Source organism: Leucopleurus acutus (genome assembly GCF_964270905.1).
Source record: "Leucopleurus acutus genome assembly, chromosome: 3".
Classification (NCBI taxonomy): Eukaryota; Metazoa; Chordata; class Mammalia; order Artiodactyla; family Delphinidae; genus Leucopleurus; species Leucopleurus acutus.
This window is the reverse complement of record NC_139145.1, coordinates 32,727,108-32,740,187: the sequence shown is the minus strand read 5'-3', so window position 1 is coordinate 32,740,187 and position 13,080 is coordinate 32,727,108. Positions and strand designations below refer to the sequence as shown.

The 13,080-nt window shown below is 45.7% G+C and overlaps 1 protein-coding gene across 3 annotated transcripts in view; it reads left to right on the top strand.

The window, feature by feature from the left end:
* TENM2 (teneurin transmembrane protein 2) overlaps positions 1-13,080 on the top strand; it is a gene marked incomplete at both ends in the record, with an annotated part of 1,201,679 nt that overhangs the window by 964,989 nt on the left and 223,610 nt on the right. For all 3 annotated transcript variants that reach the window (XM_082835729.1, XM_082835731.1, XM_082835730.1), the window contains one exon: positions 6,383-6,505. In XM_082835729.1, coding sequence (XP_082691855.1) covers positions 6,383-6,505 — 123 coding nt within the window. The remainder of the gene's footprint in view (positions 1-6,382; positions 6,506-13,080) is intronic.

Genomic DNA, 13,080 nt, shown 5'->3' with positions numbered 1-13,080 from the left:
CCCTTTAAGGAAGACCCACTGTGCGCTACTGCATCCCTGAAGCATGATAAGCAAACTCACCAAGGAGAAAGTCACCAAACATATTGATTGTCAGCCAGCAGGACGGTAAATTGAAGTTGTCCAACAGATTTATTTTCTATTGACAACGGCGATTCCTTTAAGTTAAATAGCAAACTGGTTTTTATATTTATAGAGGACTAATGACTGCTTGCACAAGCAGGTGTCTGTTCCCGAGTGAGCCTTGACAGTATTTAGTACGTGGTTCTGTAGCCCACCTGCCTGGTTCAGTCTTGGCAAAGTAGTGATTCATTTAAAGAACTCCAAGGGCCTGACGGCCTCCAGTGAGGACTCAGAGAGAGTGAGTCACTGGCAGGAGAGCATGGTGGTTGACTCTGCAGGTACAAGTGTCCCAGTCTGAATCCCAGATTTCCCACTTCCTGGCTGTGTGATCTTGGGCAAGTCACTTAACCTCCCTAAGCCTCAATTTCCTCATCTAGAAAATGTAGATTATATTACCACCTCACAGGGTGAGAATGAAAATAAATGAGCTTTCATCCTCTTCAGAATCCTCCAGGGTCATCCCACCTCACCCAAATATAAGGCAGACCCCTTCCAAGAGTACCCATTCCCCACCACTGATCCCCCCCCCAGCACCCCACACTCTCCTTTTCCCCTAACTTCACTCAAACCTGATGTCAGCATGAATTGCTTTCTTACTTCGTTCAAGCCTTGGCTCAGATTCACCTATCACAGGCAATCATCTTTAATTGGTCTACAATTAAACCAAAAAAGTTCAATTTCCCAACCCCCATGCCCTGGCATTCCCTAGCCCGGTACTCTACTTTTCGCTTATGTGTTTAGTTTCTATTTTCCCCTGAGGGTGAGGAACTTGTCTTGTTAACTGCTTTATTCCTGGTGCCTAGGAATACACACCTAACACACTGTAGGGGCTCAATAAATGTCTGCTGAATGATAAATGATGAATAAACGACGCAAATAATGTAATTAGCCCAATACCTGGCACAGTCCCAAAATAGATGTTCATTGTCACCATCATCGAGGAGGCTCATTTGCAGTGTGTTAATTTTCACTACTACTTGCAAAAGTGCCTTTACAGATTGCCTGGGCAAGTTCGAGGTCAGCATTGGTGCATTTGAGCTCGGAGTATTCCGCTGCGGTTTTTTCCGTCATCTAGGCAGGGGCCCTTTCAGAATTGGCTACATTTCCCACGGGAGCCCTGGCGTTGTTGACTAAATCGGGTGATGTCAGGGTGGGGAGACCCAGCCCTGACCCTTCCCATCATCCTGCCTCAGTCTCTGAAGGAGCTTTGCCGTCATCTCTAAGGCCCTTGTGAATCTGATCGCAGGTGGAGCCACAAGACCTCCTCCCCTCCCTAAGCTCTGCTCGGCCTGAAGGCTTCCATTTTCAAAGGGAAAGCCCAATCTCTTCCTCCAGTTATGTATTGACAAGACTGATCTTTAAAGATACCCCCGGTTCCTGGGGACCTGCTCGGCAAACGCAGAACACCCGTGGCCCCCGTGTTTGCCCTCTCTGACAAGCAAGGGCTGAGCAGCTCTCTGGGAAGCGTTGCTGACATATTGATTGGCCCTCTTGTCAACTTGATCCTCTGCCAGCCAGTGAACATGGAAGGTTCTAAGTGGCACCCAGCAGGGCCCACACATACCCTAATTACTATTTCAGACAACCCCCGTTCCAAGCTGCCACTTTTCAAGGCCTACAGTCTCCTTCCTTGTGGTTGCTGGAGAATTCTTTTACCTGCCGCCAACCCCTCCCTCTTCTCTTTGCTTTGGCTCCCCCTGAGTATTTCTATCGGACCCCATCTGGCACAAACGCAGGCAACTTCAGTAAGAAAATAGCACCATAACTGCAGGTAGGTCTGTTTAGTATTCCTGCTGAAATCTGGGGTCTGTGTGTGGTCTGTCCATCCTGTCTTGGTTCATTTTCAATACTTGATAAAAGTTTTCTCCAATTAGCCAGAGGGATACTTTCAGAGTTTGGCTGCCCTATTGTGTTTTTGGTGGCTGATTTCCCAGCTGCCACCTGGATTACATGAACTTCCCCTTGGAGCCTTTCCCTGTTTTGTCCCTGCTGACCCATGGAGCCCCCTTGTTGCATCCCAGGATCTCTCTGGAGCAGAGCCTGTCAAACCATGATAAATTGTGCATTTAGGCTGTCAGTGGGGGGTGAATAACATTAGGGAGAGGGTCTCCCAAACTCATTTCACTTCTGACCCTCAGATGGTCTGAACAGGACCTCTTGGGATGAGCTGCTGGAGCATTTGTGGGGATTGGGGGAGGGGACCACCCCACTGCATCCAGATGTCTTTTGGGAGAAAACGATGAGGCCAGTGTTCACCCAACATCTTGAGGTGAAGAAGTGGTACCTCTGGCTACTCTGAGGCTTCTCAGCTTCTCAGTCTGATTCTGAGAGCAGATCAGAATTGGAGATATTATGACATAATGTTTAAAGAGCTACTTCTTCTTGTTGTTGTTGTTCGTAGAGGCTAATGTAGTGGCCTTGAATATGTGCAGACTCTTCCTGGCTGGGTTTTAGAAAGGATCCTGACCCGGTAAGTGAATAACTTTAAGGACTGCATGGACACCTAGTGTATAAAAGTGGAATTGCTCATTTACCGGCTACTTGAACGTATCAGTCAAGATTGGCTCAGGCATGCTGCTGTAACAAAGAACCCCAGACTCTCCATGGCTTACAGCAGTAACAGTTCCTTTCTCCAATCACTCTGTATTCTATCACCGGTCAGCCGTGGCTCTGGACCGTGCTGTCCTCGCTCCAGACCCAGGCTGATGATGTGGCAGAAGGAAAAGGTATGCAGCGTGTGTGGTGAGATTAATAAGGTGAGGAACTATGATGTAACCCCCCCCCCCTCAGGAATGGGGTGCTGACTGTACAAAATTGGCGATTCCTCAACCACAGGGAGATTATCATGAGTTGCAAGAAAGAGACCAGGTTTGCCGAGATTCCACTACAAACCAGAATTTGTAACCAGATCGCTATGAAATATGAAGCAGCCAACTGCCTCCCACTGTAATCCTCCTCGTATTCTAAAAGCCCCCTGTGACCAAACTTTACAGTCACCAGCTTCCTCATCTGTGAAATGGGCATGACGACGGCACCCACCTCAAATGTAAGCTGCGGGTCTTGAGATAATATCTGTAGAATGTCTGCCACGGTGCTGGCCATAGAAGGGGTCCAAGGACTGGCAGCAGGTATTAATACTCTAATCATCAGAAAGCTTCTCTTTGCAGACCCCTCCATGTAGTGGCCAGCACTGTTTCATTCCATCCTTCACACCCCTGTGTTATGTGTTTTTTATTTATAAGGAGTATCATGTCCTACAATCCAGCCCCTCACATCTGCCCGCATGTATCATTACTGATTCCAATGAACGCTCATGGAGCACCTTCTATGTTCAAGATACTCTGCTATCAGTAAATCTTCGGGGGGGGGGAGGCAGTTGCTGAACCTCCCTCTGGCCCTAAGCAGCTATTATCCTACCTGTAAAGGGAAACCTTTACAAAAGGTAAAGAGAGAGAGACGGACTGATTTCTCAGCCCCCACCATCAAGCAAATCCGTAGCAGAATGAGAAACAATTCTCATTAGTCAGGAAACTCATTTACTTCACAGCTCCCTTGGGTCTTTATCCTAAGGACACTTTAGTCCATCCCCACAGGCCAGAAAGATATTCTCATTTTCCTACCGAAGTAAGAGACAAGGAATAGCTGACCAAGAAAAAAATAAAAAGTGCAAACAAAAGCCTATTTCAGACTCCCCACAACACCCCACCTACCAAAAAAAAACAAAACAAAACCAAGAGGAGGTGGTTGTACCCCGATATAGTTCTCACTTATTTACTTATTGTTCAATTCAACAACAGGAAGTATGCCCAAACTTGAGTTTCATTTTTCAACTTGAGTTGCATCGCTTCTACTGGGAGGACAGAGCTTATGCACCGTGGATTTGGCTTTTGTCCTTTTTCCATCTTCATCTCACTTTCTTATTTTTCCTTTCACTTCTGGGAGTCGTCTGAGAACTTACTTGTGTACTCTGACCCGAACCCTTCTCACCCCATCTGTGGTCTTCTTGTTTTCAGAATACTTTTTTTTTTTTTTTTTTTAAATAAAGAGATGCTACGGAACCCAAGATAAAAGCGGGGGGGGGGGGGGCAGGCGTCTTTGCAAACGGAGACCACCGTTTCGTGGACGCCCTCGGTATATCCAGTAAGATCGGGGTATTGCTTGCTCTCTGATCTCCCAAAGCTGATGGTTGCAGTATGTTCTGCACCTTGGAATGACAAGATTGAGTACCAGGAAAGGGGAGCAGTTTTGACAAGAGTTTTCATATTGATGGGGCGCTGGGGAGGTTGTCATCTTTGCCTGATGGACCCATCGCTTCCGTTTCTAGATATGAAAAATCAAAGGTCTGTAAGGCCTGGGCCCCAGCTGGATCTGCAGTATCTATCTGTGTCTCTGTTAAAACGCAGAGACCCTCCTTGAAAGAACCGCATCTCCAGTGCAGCAGCAAAGCTGGCTCGAGGCAAGCGCCGATAACCCAATAGTATGTTTTTTTGGAAATCTTTTAAAAATAGCTAATTCCTCGGCTCCCTTCACCTGGTAATTACAAATCAGAAGCTCTCGTTCTCTTGAAGCTGCCACGATTAGTTCTCATGTCCTGACCTCTGTACAGTGAAAATATGTCATTATTTGAGGCAATCGAATCTGGCCTCTTCAACTAAGTGACCTACATAGAACAGATAAACTGCAGGAGAAAATTAGGTGTTACCCAGACAGAAAGTGTACAGTAAATGTCACTTACTCTTATTAGCATGTATCATCTCGAAGAGTTGCAGTAGTGGGCCTTGCACTTCGGAGTAAGGTAGAGAAAGAAAACTTGGTTCTGAGGTGGGGATGCGTGTAAGGAAAAAGCAGATGTACACGCAGGGACACCTTGCCACCTTCATCCATGGCCATCAATCTGAGCTGTAAGGTCTGAAGATAGGTTTTTAACCTTCAAAGAATGCAGCCTGACTTTAGGTGGTGGTAAGCAAGCAGAATTAATTGCTGTGTGAACAATTTGCTAAGCATTGTTAATTGCGTTTCCTGTGGTTAATTGTTTCTCCCATGCCCGCCTCATACTAGGAACCTTTCCCTGTCAACAGCCCTTTCCCTCCTGCAGTGCTGGAAACGTAGCAAAGGCATCAACCTGTGTCTGGTTGAAATGCCAGACAGACATGTGGTGGTTATTGCCTGGCTGAGAAATATGCAGGGGAAGGAAGTCCTTATTTTTTCACAAAGGAAGCATTTCTTAGATGCGGACTTTGAAAGAATGCAGGTGTGTGGAACTTGCCTTTCGCTCCACACAGTAAGAACAACTCACCAAGAGCCATCAGACATAGGGGGATATTGGCTTAGCTCAACTCACCGGGACGTGGGCAGTTGGCACCAACAGAGTGACAAGGACCACCAGAGGGAAGTTTGGTGTCTGGAGGTTGGAGGTTGGATGGGAGTAAAACGAGAGTTTCGTAGGCGTGCTTGTTTGCTTAGCAAAGAAGAGGCAGTGCTTCAGAACTCTGTGTCTCATCTTGGGCTGTGGGGAAGGGTAGAGACAGGGCAGGTGAGAGGGAGAGAGGCAGTGAATCACCGTAGTACTATTTCCAGAAAAGGACTCCATTCCATCACTACCCCCAAGCTTTCTCCACCATAGGCTGAAAAGATGTTCACTTGTCAGGAAGAGGGCTGGAGCGGAAAAATCTTTTTCAAGTTTGAAACAGGGAGGTGGGCTTTACCGTGGGCCAGTACTACTGCAGATACTGGAGGCTGCATTGGTATTTCAGCGCAGGTATAGTCTCGTCTGCATCAGACCAGCAGGCTGGCCCTGCTGGGGGAGCCGTGATTTGAAACAGATTTAGATTGTGAGCAGTTTGGGGGAAACTATTCTTTTCAATGCCCCTGGACCACCAGGCTATCAACAGCTCTGTCCGGAGTGCAGGAAAGGCTGGGAGGGATGGAGAGTGCCCTTTACAGTGATCGCAGAGGGGCACTTTCCCCTTTACGGTGGCACCATTGGAAGGTCCGGGCTTTGTTTTCCCCTCCCTCCTCCGCCTGCCACTGGGGATGCTCTCCCCCTGAGGCTGTTGTTTCCTTTCCACTGGAAGTGGAAACCCAACTACCCAGATCTACTTGCCTTCTGTATTTAGCGAATCCCTGAGGCCTGGGGCAAGCCAGTGTTGAACTGCAGCTTCCTTCAAAGGCAGTCGTTTGGAAAAGGCACCTGGCCCTCCCCCTTGACATCTGCATTGCTGAATTCTCTATTCATGTTTTCATTACTTTGTCTCTCCTGCAGCCATGCATCTGCTCGGACTCAATTGGCAACTCCAGCCGGCAGATGGACACACCTTTAACAATGGGATAAGGACCGGCTTACCAGGAAACGATGATGTGACAACAGCGCCATCTGGAGGCAAAGGTGAGGTTACAGCCGCAGCTCGCCCTCTTGAGGCCACAGGAAAATTCAGAGCTCTCGCCACCTGGTTCAGGTTTTCTAATCCGAATCTTGTAAGGTATGCAAAAGGGAGGAAAAGGGGAGAAAAAAAAGCCCTGCCTTTTCTAGGTACCCCCGTTCAAAGCTGTCTGCTGTTCCTGTCTGTGAGCTGTGTCTGGCTGGAGCCGCTCGGAGCTGGCGCGGTGCCCGCTCAGAGCCATGTGCACCCCTACGCTATCTGCAGCGACCGGCAGGGTCTGGAGCTGCTTGAAAGCATCTCAAGGCCTGGGGAGCAGCAGGAGAAAGTCCTGCCTGATGGGCAAAGCTGAGAGCAGCAGGCGGCACGGGCCAGTAGACTAGAGCCCTCTCCCCAGGGGAGAGATGCAGCTTCCCCAGGGAGGAAGCACCACCTGGCAAGGCATGAAAGAGAAAGACCCGGAGCTGTTCCGCTTCGGGGGAGAAGAGAAAGGAGTTTTGACAACTCGGGAACAAAGCTTCCCTTGGCAAAACAGTGAAGGGGACAATAGAAATGTTTACTGAAGCAATCAGGCAACAGTACTTTTGCAGGAAAAAAAGGAAAAAATAGGTGCTAACAAGGTGCTAAGAAAGAGGAGAAAAAACAGAACCATGGGGAAGTGGGGACGTGGGGCAATTAAGAGACAACCAACGGCAGCCAATGGCACCATTAGGCAGGCTGGCATGCAGGGTAGGGGAGGATGCTTGACTCAGGATGGAAATCACAAACAGAAGAGATTGCACAGAAGGGTTCTCCAAACACAGAATTTTTCACTCTGCCTCTTAGCACACTAGGCAGTTCACCCGACATTTCTTAAAATACCCCACAGGGATATTTCAGCAATGGTAAGGGAAACATTTATTGGGCACCTGTCGTGTGCCAGATTTAACATTGTGTAACTTTAGTAACCCTAAAGGGAGAAAAATTATCTTGGAGAAACCGGGGCCCCGGATGTTTTAGAAATTTACCCCAAATCCAGCAGGTAGGCAGGTACAAATCTGAACTCAGGTCTGTGACGTGTGCCTCTTTAAGGGAGCTGTTGGGTTTTTCCTAGATCAGGCATTTTCCACAGAGGATATTCCAGAATCATCTTCCCATAGAGGTGTACATTAATCAGCCCTGAGGTGCTAATGTTGCTTAAATTAGCCTCTCCGGAGCTGTCCTAATGCTTCAGGTGTGCCTTTGTCGTCTTTTGATCGAGGCTTTAAGAGTCGTTCTCCTCATCTATCCTAATCATAACACTAAATTACCTTTAAGTAAGCATGAAAAAGTTTTATCTGAGGATGAAATTATATGCTTTCCATTATCAAGTGACTAAAACTAGACCTGAAAATGAAAAGTATATTTTACCTTAACTGACCCAAAAGCCAGGAGCCAGATTTGCTGGCCTCAGATTTGCAGTCTGCGTATCTCCAGGACTTGACACCGCCTGTAAATGTAACTTCAGTTGCCTTTACTGCTGTGGTTCTCAGCTGGGGTGTTTTTGCCCCCTAGGGGCACATCTGACAAGGTCTGAAGACTCTTCTGATGGTCACATTTAGAAGAGGTGCGACCAGCATCTAGTAGGGAGACGCTGAGATACAGTTAAACAGCCTACAGTGCACAGGAGAGCCTCCTACGATGAGGAAGTATCCCATCCAAAATGTCCGTGGTGCTGCTCTGTGAGAAACACTGCTTTTGGGGGTCTCTGTTATGTTTGATGCACAAATGTCCTTTAATCTGCAAATCAACACTCCGTTTTTTGAAAAGAGTGCAGAATACACATTTGAAATGTGAATATGCATTTTTTTTGCACAGGGATGTATTTTATGTCCATATACATACTGAGATTACATACAAACCCCTTTTTTTTTTTAACTAAAAAACGATTTTTGGGGGCCGCTCCTCGCAGCTTGCGGGATCTTAGCTCCCCGACCAGGGATTGAACCCGAGCCCTCGGCAGTGAGAGACCAGAGTCCTGACCACTGGACCGCCAGGGAATTCGCACAAACACTTTTTAAATAGCGTTCTTCACAAAAGGGAATCACTGATAGGCATTAACTTCCGTAAGTGAAGGTCGGCCTCTCCTCCCATTTGTGATTAAGCTTCATTTCCAACCCCACTGGAGCCTCCCACACCGGCAGGACGGAAGATTCCCGGAAAAGAACAGGTCCTAACTAAGAGTATGACGTCTCTAAATGAACAAAGAAACATGTTCCATGGTGTCTTTGGAAGGGCCAGAACTTTTCCCCTCAGAGGCCACCTGCTTTTGAAAATACTGTGTGAGTTGTATAACATCACACATAGCAGAATATTTTCCAAATGAGTTCTGAGCCAGAAAAGAGGTTACCAAGTCATTGTGCAGTGAATTTTGTCGAGAGGACTTTTATGATAAAGTCTGAGCATTTGAAATTGCTTAAAGTTGAAGCAGAACTCAGAACGTCTTCTTTCTGAACGCCAAAACAGTACTCTTCCTGCGACCGAAGAGATCAGATCTCTCCTTAAGTTGTTGTGAAGTTTGGTTTTAAAAATGACTAGAAAGGTTAGTGTTTTCACACACCCGCCTCTTTTTTTTTTTTTTAACATCTTTATTGGAGTATAATTGCTTTACAATGGTGTGTTATACCCGCCTAACTCTTTTTAAAGGCGGTGATCCTACGTTTGAATTTCTTTACCCAGTGACCTACCTCCTCTGCACAATCTAAATCTATACATTTAGATAACCTGGATCAATTCCAATCGACTACTTTTCCAGTGTTTCAAAGAGACAATCAAGATATATTGGCAATAAATTAATTAAATACCACCCTCTCCATTTTTGTGTGCTGTACGATAATCCTTCACTCCGATAATGTTTTAATCAGGACACACCACACATTTCCAGGGAGGTTAATCTTATTAAGCAATTACTAGGTAAGTATCCAGCAGAAGCAAATTAAAATGTAAGCAAAACACAGGCATGTGAGTCCCATCTAAGATGGCATATCGATAGAGATTTCATTACCTGGTCTTTAGGAGTGTTTACACTGCTCAGATTTGGTAAGGAGTCTAATAGACAGGGCAGCCTACACACTCTGATATGTTAGTAGAAACAAAGCACTTGATTAATTGGTTGGGAGAATATATGTTCTTTGGGCTTTGTCTTCCCTTTTCCATTTGTTGCTGTTCATGGTTTATTTTTTCTCCATTCTGTCTTTCAATTAAAACTTAACGTGGTTGATTTGGTCGTTGGATTTCACATCAAGGAAGGGGAGCCCACAGGCTGCCAGAATCACTCACCATCTCGAGTGTATTTCTATGTTAAAAGGAACGAACTCATACGTCTTCATTACAAGAGCACGGAACACTTTTTCTATAGATCTGGGAGTAGATAAGCCTTGAGAACGAAGATTCAATACAGTGTTCTGACCTGGTCAGATAGCATAAGGGAATCCAGTTTGATTGGCTAGGTCCAGAGTCAAAATATCCAAGAACTTTTAAAGGGCACGTCGTATGTGGCCAATTTGCGCACTGATCTTAAGAAAGGATAAACTCCCAAGTAGAATTTCATGGGTCACTCTCAAAACCTACACTCATTTTACATTCAAGGTGTCCTCCGTATCTGGGGTCAGCAAACTGCATCTCATGGACCAAATCTGGCCAGCCACCTGTTTTTGCAAATAAAGATTTATTGGAACACAGCCACGTTCATTCATTGTCCCTGGCTGCTTTTGCACTCTGGCAATGGAATTGAGTAGGTGCAACTGAGCCTAGATGGCCCCCAAAGCCTGAAATATTTACTGTCTGGCCCTTTACAGGAAAAGTTGGCTGACTAGTCTTGATCATGTACAAACCCATTTCTGCTTTCCTTGGACTTGTCTGTAACTACAAGTTGCAGGACACTAGGGAGAAAGATAAAACTCCAATATATCAGTTTTTCCTTCTTGACATAAAGTTGGGTATAATATATTCTCAGATAACTTCGCATTGACAGATGCTCTATACTACAGGGCTCTGGGGTTGGTCTGACTAGATGCAAACACCAGCTCCATCACTAAGGAACTGTGTGGATGTAAACAGGTCATTTGCCCTCCCTCGGCCTCTGAGCCATCATCTGTAAAATGGTACCCCCTCATAAGCTTGCTGTCCCCCATAATGAGATGTCACTTATAGAATGTGGTGTGTGATATCAGATACTTAATAAGAGATCCATGAATATTTGTTGTTTTTCCTGACATCATCATAACGTCCCTCGGTCGGTCCATTTAACAAGCCTCCACAGGCTGCCACTTCTTATGAGGTGCTGTATTTTCCAAAGGCGAAGGCTGCCTTCGGAATGTGAAGGTAGACAATCCTACCACTTCATCTTTTTCCTTTACCCTCTAAGAATGGGGACAGACCCTGATGAAGACGTCTTCTCAACCACGTGCTTGATGAGGTCAGTAGGAAGCAGGACTTCCCGTTCCAAAGGGCCAATGTGCAAAAATGAGCTGGCCAGCTCCTTGCAGCGTTATTTGTCTCACTGCAGCTTGAGTTCCATCACTGCCGGCATGTCTGTTTTAAGCCCCACCATTCTCGGTTTATAACTCAGCTGTAAACATTTATTTGTGCCTGGAGCACATTTCTTTCCTACCCTTTGAAAAAAAAATCAGAATTTCCAGATGGTATGCAAGTTGGAAAAAAATGGCAAAGACTGTTATTCTGTTTAGAAACATGTTTTTCTACACTTGCCCTTTCAGCAAAAACTTCATAATGATTTTTACTAGTTGGCTTAATGTGTGGTACTGGGAGCCAGATTAGCAGGGAGGTTGGTAATTCTTCCTCTGGCTCTCATCAGCCTCTCAATGAACACAACCCAGGGTTCCAAAATGATCACTTCCCTACATGGGGCTTTTTCAAAGTCGGTGAAGTTCCCCGAAGGACAAGGGGTCATTATGATCGAGCCAGCCGTTGAGATACTGCACATCTACTGGCAGGTACACCAACCACCTACATCCCAGTGCAACGACTCCCCTCATTTTGGAGGCCGTGCTATTCTACCGTTGTTACGGATGGGTACCACTTAGTGCATCACACTGGTGGATTTCAGCTTCTGATTGCCCTCCACAAGCCGTTCCCAGTTGCATACTTTCTGTTGTACAAAGTTGGCATCATCGTGGCTTGACATAGGTATTAATAATGAGATCCAGTTTCCCTTCCTGCCACATTCGCCCTTACTTTCATTGGCATGCTTCTCTTTCAGAGAGACCTGCACACCCAGAGCTTGGTCTCTGCTATCTGCTTGGATACGCCTCTCTTTGTCTCTCTTGTATTTAGCCCAGGGTCTGAAATGCAGTCAGCCTAGTGGTTCCGTATGTGGGTTTCTGAAACGGTCAGACAGAGCTTTTGATCCCAGCTCTGCCACTTAAGACCTGTGTGATCCGAAGCGAGTCACTTTACTCCTGTGGTCCTCTTGTCTGAAAAACAGGAAAAAAAAATCATAAAGGAATCAGAAGACTACATGGCAAGTTGTAACCACTCGATAAATTTTTTAGCTGCTATAAATAATACTAATAAACTGAACTACTTATTAATACAGAAGCATGTTCACCTGAACAGTCAGATGTATAAATATCTATTAACACCCTGAGTGACAGAGATTTGGCCATTTTTGTCTAAGATGACAAATTGAGGTTTCAAAAGAAAGGCCATGTGTAGTTCTGAGTGCTGAAGGATTTTATAAAAATCATTACTGCTGTGTGATGTTGTGCATACTGTAACAGCCGCAGTGGACACTCAGGATGGAAGTCTATTCCTGAAGAATAGACAGGCAACAGCCGGGTGAAGGCTCCTGGGCTGCTGCTGACTCAGACGAGCTAGTGAATCTCATGTCCTTAGGAGAATCTTTTCGCCTATCTTCTGGTTAAACAGAATTCACAGATGGTTGTCCTGATTCCCAAATAAATGGAAACGAGGTGTAATGACTGAGCAATATTCTGAATTCAACTTTATTTGCAATAGATAAAAATATGTGAGGCAGAATAATCTGCAAGGCAGATTTATGCTAGGGTGCCTCCAGAGTTCAGTTTAAGTTTAGGAAGTATTAACATGAGGCTTCATTTCCGTGCTATGACCGTGAGTCCGTTCCCTTCATCACTTGTTTGGGGAATAGTCTTGCTGTTTCCATAAATGAATTATGGCAACATTTTCTGAAATGATTAGCTTCTGATGTGGCTATGGAAGGCTGTTGTTTTGCTCCACATCAGTCTTATTTAACTGGTTGGAATTTTAGGTACGTGTGTCTGAAATAGGCAATCGCTTCACATTTCCATGAGCAACCTTCCGTGGAGTTATAGACGTGGGCTATCCTGTGAAATTGATCATTAGAGTGTTGCTTCTAAAATCTCAGAAATCTCATCTTTAAGCTGGAGATGAACCCGCAAGAACCAGTGTGTCTTAAGCATCTGCTTCTTAGGGCAAAATGATCACCATCTCCACTTTTCACTGTGCAGCTCGTAGATAGAAAGAAAAGTTGGACATGGAAGCCACGGCTCTGGGAGATGGAGGCTGGACTCCATCCTGTTTGCCAGGACACCACGCTTGGTCA